The sequence below is a fragment of the Sapajus apella genome, unplaced genomic scaffold (assembly GCF_009761245.1).
Source record: "Sapajus apella isolate SASKATOON/1434 unplaced genomic scaffold, GSC_monkey_1.0 scaffold32, whole genome shotgun sequence".
Lineage (NCBI taxonomy): Eukaryota > Metazoa > Chordata > Mammalia > Primates > Cebidae > Sapajus > Sapajus apella.
This window is the reverse complement of record NW_022436972.1, coordinates 24,642,475-24,650,875: the sequence shown is the minus strand read 5'-3', so window position 1 is coordinate 24,650,875 and position 8,401 is coordinate 24,642,475. Positions and strand designations below refer to the sequence as shown.

The 8,401-nt window shown below is 43.7% G+C and overlaps 1 protein-coding gene across 1 annotated transcript; it reads right to left on the bottom strand.

Annotated features, from left to right (window-relative positions):
- Positions 1-1,765: 1,765 nt before the first annotated feature.
- LOC116562507 (kelch repeat and BTB domain-containing protein 6) lies at positions 1,766-7,189 on the bottom strand. The gene has a single exon (XM_032294803.1). The coding sequence runs from the start codon at positions 6,731-6,733 to the stop codon at positions 4,694-4,696; it is 2,040 nt and encodes a 679-aa protein (XP_032150694.1). The 5' UTR covers positions 6,734-7,189; the 3' UTR covers positions 1,766-4,693.
- Between the last annotated feature and the right edge of the window lie 1,212 nt (positions 7,190-8,401).

Sequence of the window (8,401 nt, the reverse complement as noted above, 5' to 3'; positions counted from 1 at the left end):
GCCTGGGCGACAGAACAAGACGTGTCTAAAAAAAAAAAAAAAGAAAAGAAAAGAAAAAGAAAGGAAACACGAAAAAGAAACCAAGATGCTGTGCCCTTTCCTTTTCTGTACCAAGCAGCAGCAGGAGCCAGGGAGCTCCTTGAGTGTTTCTGGGGTATGAGGGCTAACCATGTTATGTGGGTTGCAGAAACCCCTGGGATGGGTGTTGTCTAATCACTCAAGCTTAGGCCTGGTGGAGAGCCTCTGTTTCCTCACCCTTGACCGACCCTTCACTCTCATGCTCCTCTTGCCACCATGGTCTGGAGGAGCTCAGTGCTTCCTCTGGTGTACCACACACCCACCTCCAGACTTGGATAGCCAACTACAAGCACCCTGGCTGACCCAGTCCCTCCTAGAACCAAGGGTGCCTTTGGAGGCCCAAGTTCAAGTGCTGCTTTCGCCACTCCAGCTACACAGGACCTGCATCTCCAATGAGTGCTTTTCATTGCACACAAGCTGATGTCCCCCACATTCTCAGGGGCCAGAGCTGCTTACGAAAAAGCGTGTCCTCGGCCTGGCCATCTTCTCCAAAGTTGAGAACTCACTAACACAAAATAGTTTCTTTTCCCACTAGGGTTTCTAAGCTGGTGTGATATGGGTCTTGAGAGTCCTGGCAATCATTTTGGCTGTCATGTGATAAAATGTACCCTGATAGATGGTGCAGTACAGATTGCTATTTAAACTAATAGCCTTTAGGCCAGGCCTGATTGCTCACACCTATAGTCCCAGCACTTTGACAGGCTGAGGTGAGAGGATCATTTGTGCCCAGGAGTTTGAGATGAGCCTAGGCAATACACGGAGACCTTATCTCCATAAAAAAATAAAAGATAAAAAAATTTAAAAAGGAATAGCCTTTCTCTCCTATCCTACAAGAAGGAATGGCTAAATTCTACCTAGATACATGCTGATCCAGAGTAAAGGCTACCTCTCCCAGGCATCCCTGCAGCTAGATGTGGCCATGTAGTTAAGATCTGGCCAATTCCATGCACCAGAAGCAATATGCACAATTTCCCTCACAGGGAGAGTCATGCCCTACCCTTCCCTTTCTTTGTTGATGGCTGGAATGTGGACATGAGGATGACCTACCTTGGACCATATGGGTCAGGGCAACACCCTAAGTAAGGATAGCAGAACAGGAAGACAGAAATGGCTGGGTCGCAGATGACTTTGTAGATTAGGATCCACATAACAGATTGGACTTTTATATAAGGAACTTATTTAAAGAACTAGGGAGTCTCAGCCTGAGCAACATAGTAAGACCTTGTCTTTACTAAAAAAAAAAAAAACTAGACAAATATGTTTTCCTGTCAAAAAGGGATTTCAGCACTGCTAGTTGTATCATTCACTGCAGTGATCCCCAACCTTTTTGGCACCAGGGACGAGTTTCCACAACTAGGCGTATGGGGATAGTTTCAGGATGAAACCGGTCCACCTCAGATCACCAGGCATTAATTAGATTCTCATTAGGAACATGCAACATAGATCCTCTACACACACAGTTCACAATAGAGTTCACGATCCTATAAGAATCTAATGCCACTGCTGATCTAATAGGAGGGAGAGCTAGTGCTCACTTGCCTGCAGCTTCCTGTGTGAGCCCAGTTCCTAGCAGGTCACAGACAGGTGTGGGTCTGCAGCCTCAGGGCTGGGGACCCCTGATTCACTGCACATGCAAAGTTTTATACATTTAGTGGAATCACTGAAGTAAATAATCAGGAAGCATAAGTTCTGGTACCAGTTTTATTTGTAATTAACCACATACAAATCACTTTTCTATAAAATAATGGTTAACATCTATTCCTTAATTCACAAAAATATCACAAAACCAAAATCCTTCCCACGATATATTATTTAGTCTAAGCTTTAATTCAAATGTTGAGAATGACAAATTTGAGAATTTCTTTCATACATAAATTGCTTTCCTTAATTCTGCAGGTGGGTAATCTGGCTGAGATAAGCACTGTCATGTTTCAACCTCAGAGAACAAAAAGCAATCAACAAGATAATGGTGAAGAAAATGCTGGCCCAAAAAATAACACTGATGAGAAATAGGCATGGATTAAGTGCAACACTTATAACATCCCTGATGTCAAATGACCAAAATTTAGCCTTAAGCCACTAAAGCACATTTCCCTTTTAAAGCATATACTAGTATAGCACATTTCATTTCACTAAAAGTAATGTTAAACATGAATGTCTTGTAGACTATTTAAACAGCTAGTTAAAATGGCTAAAAAACCCAATTGTTTTTTGTTATGAATCTTTCTGTGTCTCCCTCTTTTCATTTTCATCTTATGATATTTCACTCAAAAATTTAGTTACCCACCCCAAAGCACATTCCTCTCCCTTCTGCCAGGGTGTAAGAAATGTTAGCATTCTGTCAGTAGAAAATAAACACTGAAGAGGAATTAGCATGATAATGAACAGAGATTAAGGAAGGTAATACTAACAGCATAAGGGAAAATGTAGACCATAAGCATCTGATCATTTATCATGTACATGTATCATGTCAACCATTATATATTAAATCTTCAAGAGGTTGAGTACTTTTGTTTTAGTATGTTTAACAATGTCAGTTTCGTGGGATTTAGTCTCTGTTCCTGGACTTTCTCTTACAATACGGTCACAGAAAAACAAACACTGGAGCATGGTTTACAGAGAAATACAAAACACATACAAACATCATAATAAAATAGCCATTTATATCACTATTAGAGAAATATTTTAGAGAAAACATACTTTCACTAGGGGCCTCAAATGCCATCATCCACTTATGTTCTTTAACTATCAACTTTGTTTTTCTAAAAGATGTGGTCTCATTCTGTTGCCCAGGCTGGAGTGCAGAGGCATGATCATAGCTGCCAGCTGCAGTGAGCTATGATCATAGCTGCGGAGAGCTATGATTATAGCTGCAGATCATAGCTCACTGCAGCCCCGAACTCCTAGACTCAAGTGATCCTACATTCAAGTGACCCTTCCAAGTAGCTGGGACTACAGACTTGAGCCACCACGGCCAGATATAGTTTTTTCACTTTTGTAGAGACGGGGTCCTGCTATGTTGCCCAGGCTGGTCTCAAACTCCTGGGCTGAAGCAATCCTCCCACTTCAGTACCCTGAATTGCTAGGACTATAGGGATGAGCCACTATACCCAGCAGCTGTCAACTTGTAATACAAAAATACCTTCAAGCTGATAATCAAGAACACTTAGTGACTTTAAAAAGCTGACAGAATATTTCCATGCTACACAAAACAGTTCTATACACAACTTTACAGTTTTAAAGGTCTTTGCTGGCACTTGACTTTATAGTTAACACAATGACTACTGATATCAACAAAGTACTGTTTTTAGCTTATATATATTTTCAAAATCAGTATTACTTCACAAAACAGTAAAGAAATATCACTTCTGCTGTAGAATTCTCTAAGATGAACACCAAAACTGTGCAGCTAAAACATATTGAGAATCACATAATTTTTTAAGGCAACAGATAAAAATTTATACAATCCAGTGAAATTTATACACGTTCAGTGGAAAAGAGGATTATTCCTCTGATTCAATGAAGCATGTATCAGGTTTAGAGCAACAATACAAACCTACAAAGCAAGTTACTTCTTTTTTAAAGTTTTTAGATGATTTGGTGACACAACTAGAATATAATTTTTTAGATGAAAATTGGTCACTTTGCAAATATACATTCTAAATTCCAAAATTACAATGAAACTTCTTTTCAAACAGTGGAATCCTGGTTTGTGGTTTGCCTTTACTGTCAGTGAGCTTATAGTTATTCTCAGTGTTATTATAAATGAAGTCACCATTTAGTCACCCTAATACACATATGCTTTTTTTTTGAGACAGAGTTTTGCTCTGTCGCCCAGGCGGGAGTGCAGTGGCCCAATCTTGGCTCACTGCAGCCTCCACCTCCCAGGTTCCAGAAATTCTCGTGCCTCAGCCTCCCAAGTAGCTAGGATTACAGGCACATGCCACCATGCCTGGCTAATTCTTTTTTTTTTTTTTGTATTTTTAGTAGAGACGGGGTTTCACCATATTGACCAGGCTGGTCTTGAACTCCTGACCTCAAGTGATCCACCGGCCTCGACCTCCCAAAGTGCTAGGATTACAGGCGTGAGCCACTGCGCCCGGCCTGCACTTTTTTCTTCATAGAAGAAAACAAAACTAAAACTTTCCAAACTATGTTTAACTTATATTTTATAAAGACCCCTTAGGTTAACCATTTTGGAAATCTACATTGTTCTGAAGAAAAAGATATGCTTTCAAAACACTGCCTAGTAATTCCGAATCCTTTTTCTATTATAAAAATTAAAATTCAAAAGTTACTGCCACAGTGCTTGTGGCAATAAACAAAATGTAAAATTTATCAAAAGACTAAATTAGTTTTATGAAACATAAACATACTAAATAAATAAATACTGGATTCTTAGCACAGAAAATTATTAAAAGCTTGCTTTGAGTGTTAAAATTTGGAACATTAAATTACCTTCATATTTCAAACATTACTTTTTCTAAACCAATCCAGTTAATCAACTTTTCCTCCCCTTTGGGAACAAAAAGGATATTTAAGATATATTCCAAAACAGTAAGAACAACTTAGTATTTCAATTCAGTTACAACAAACCCTGCTGATCCTGTGTATTTCACTGAGGTGCCACACGCACCCAAAAATCATCATCAGAAATAGAACTTGAACTTCCTGACTCAGACTCTGGCTCACTGAATCCACCTAAGTCCCATTCAGTGCTAGATTCACTTGGTATTTCTTCTTCTTCAGTGAGGAAACTCTGACCAGGTTCAAGGCAGGAAGGATAAACACGAGCAGAGAGGCAAAAAAAGTTAGAATCAAACTGCAAGAGGCCCAATGTGGTACCTATATTAATCCATTGGTCTCCCCTAATATCATATTCATACACAGTCACCCGGTTCTTTTTCCATTGTGGGGTGCGAGAGGTGACGAGCAACAATTTTTGGCCATGCTTGATAATCCGGTAGTTATTGGTCTCTGACACCAAGGGAATATTATTCATTTGTCTCCATTCTGCCCTAACTGGGTTGTAGACCTTCATGACTGGGATGTCACAGATACAATAGATCTCCTCATTGAAGACACACGCTTCCTGAAAGTCATTGCGCTTCAGAGAAACACACTTCAGCCACATATTATGGCTAGGATCATAACAGAACATGCGCTTACTGTTGAGAGCATAGAGATAGTCCCGAATTACCAATAGGTCAAAGGATAAAAAAGAATGCGGCAGTGGAGCCACCAGTGCCCACTGGTTTCTCTTAACATTGTAGCATTCTACTTCCTTCAATTTAACTCCAGTAATAGGGTCCCGCCCCCCCAAAATGTAAATGTAGCCATTGAGGTATGCTACATCCATGCCCTCACGACACAACATGCGATCTGCAAGTTGGTGCCAACTATTCTGACCTGGTTTATACACCCAGAGGTCTGTCCTGGGCTGGGCAGCTAGGTAGATGTCGTGCTCTGGGGAGATACAGACAGCTAAGGTAGTGACAGTCCTAGTGTGAGCAAGACAGGTCAAAGGTGAGGGCACTTTGTAAAGGTCCCCCGAGTATGGATCACAGCAAAGAAAGGGATCTCTGGGGTGTCCAAAGAAGATCAGCATCTCCTTGGCACACATACCCAGCCTCTGAGGTGGATTTTCTGCTGCAGGTACAACAGAGTTGTTGTTGTTGCTGCTGCTGCTGCTGCTGCCGCTGCTGCTGTTTGGCACTGACACCACAGACTTGTACAACAGGTCACCATAGCGCATCTGCAGGGCCCCTTCAATAACGTCCAGGCAGTACTTCTTCACTATGGGCTTGGTCAGCAGCCCTTCTAAGTAGTCCTGATCTTCTTCAGTGAAGTGCATCCAGCGCACGCACTTGAAGACTTCTGCAGCACTGGGACCCCGCTCTTTGGGAGCAGCCTCCAGCCACTGCACTGCTACGTGGCACACTGTCTGCTCACTCTCCACGTCCAGATTATCCAGGCGCAGGACAGCCAGCAGCTGGGCCAGGGTCAGATCTGCTAGAGTCTCCTCCCGAATCGAACCCATGTGACTGAGCTGCTTGAAGTTGTGAGCTATGTAGGACTGGGCCTGAGATCGCAGCTTGCGATGGCCGAATGCGTCTGCAAACTTGAGGATGGCAGTGCAGTTGGTCAGCTCCAGGCGTCGGGCTAAGAAGGAGGCACAGGCTTCCCGCACATACTCCAGCTGTAGCATGTCAGAGGCCGCGTACAGGCGCTCCACGTTGGCCTCACTGAGAGACACACGACCCGTGTAGCAGTAGTCGACCAGCACCTCGAAGGACTCGGCGTCCACATCGTGTATGGTCACGCTGGCCTGCTGGCTCTCGTACATGCCACCTGTGAACATGCTCTTGAAGTAGGGACACGCAGCTGCTAGCACATTGCGGTTGCAGGGGAACAGGCGACCCGTGCCAGGCCCGCTGCCAGGCGTCACCACCTCGATGGTCACATCACACAGCAGCCGCGCATCGTAGAAGGACTTAAGCTGTGCCAGGAGGGCTGCAGAATGGGCCGTGTCCTTTAGTTCCTCTGGACCCGTGAAAAAGGCCGAAACTGTGGGTATGTGAATCTTCTTGGGCCGCTTCCCACCACGGGGACTGGCGACGCGGCGAGAGCGCGGGGCGTCCTCCCGGGACTGCATGATGGAGATGGCGACTGGCGCTGAAGGCGAGAACCGCTGCAGGACCCGGCTCTGGCTCCTCCTCACCCTTCCCTCGCTGACGCTAGGGTAGCAGCGTGTCCGAAGAAACCGGAGCACGAGCCCATTTACTGAATTCAGCCCAACCCCAAGGAGCCGCCTCCCTTTATCGTTTAGACAGTGGCTGACTCACCCTCTGTCACTCCCGCGTCCTTTCTCCGCCTCTGCTCGCCTTCACAGGAACCGCTGGCTTGGAGCCGCAGAAGCCGCTACCGCCGCGTGGGCGACAACACTGGACGCCCAGGAGAACTACCGCTCCCAGGATGCCTTTTGCGCCCCAAGGGCTACTGGGGCTCTCGGACCCCCTGGCCGAGACTGAGGGAAAGAAACCGCTTTGCATGTTGGGAGTAGTAGTTTGTGTAATATCGCGATAGTTCTCTGGTGTTCCTTATTTTACTGACGACAGTCGAGAGCGCCAATTTTCCTAGGTTCGATTTTGTGGTTTGGAAATTTGGTTTAGGAATCCAAAGTACTCGCCTCATTCTAGTATGTATTGTTTGACTTCCTCTGAACTGTTTCTTCTTCTTTTGTGAAATGTGAACAGTGGTATTTTATAGGATTGTGTGAAGATTAAATGAGTTGGTTATAGGACGCTCTTAATATTTGTTCGTTTGTAGAATAATTATTCACTTCTTAGATTGTAAAGATTCTATAAGTTTTAACTTTTCTTCCAACCTTTATAAAAAAAAAAATGAAGCACCACTAATTTGAAATTATGAGCCTGTAGGAAAAAGAAAAACAACGCCCGAAAACAGAAAACCTTGCAGCAGAAAATCCCTTTTAGGGGTGTGTGTGTGTTTTAATTAGTAGGTTTGATTCTTAGGTTTACAGAAAAATTGAGCAGAAGGGACCGGGAACTTCTATCTATCTCTTCCCCCTTCGCAGTTCCCTTATTATTAACATTTTGTATTAGTGTATGCATCCGTTAGAAGTGATTTTTTTTTTTTTTTTTTTTTTTTTTTTTTACTCACTGTGCCTCTCCCTGATACCAAAAGATAATTCAGAGTTTGTAGGATTGGTTGGCTGTTGCTGCTGAATTAGATCCCTGGCTTATCCACAATCGCCTGTCCTTACTTGCCATGACTAAAAGGAAGTCACCTCCAATCACCTGACTTTGAGACTTTCCTTCCATATCTGCATTTCAAAACCTGAAGTCCTCTCCAGCTTCTTCTCCCACTCTCCAATATTCAGTTCCCCTTTCCCCTTTTTACCCAAAAGAAAAGAGATACTTTAGGGGGTGCTCACTCCAAAATACAATGGAAGCCAGAGGCCTGGTGAGTAATTTAGCATCCTTTTAGACTCAATGGTGCAAGCATTTCTCCCCTTGCTTGTATGAATTTGCTGCTCCATCAGAGCGGGCTTCATTTTGAGTCATTCACTCAACGTTTACATACCCCATGCAGTTCAACGTTAAAAGTCACTGAGAACACCAAACACGTTTCCACTTCCCGACTCACTTCCTGTGAAACCCTGCCACTGTCTTCCTCTCACATCACTGCCCACCATAGTCAAAACAAGCCACTCTTCTTCCCATTCCCTCTGAAGGACAACCTTGTGTCTGTGTCACTCTCACACAGTCTCTCACATTTCCTCACCCTGACATCACCAGAA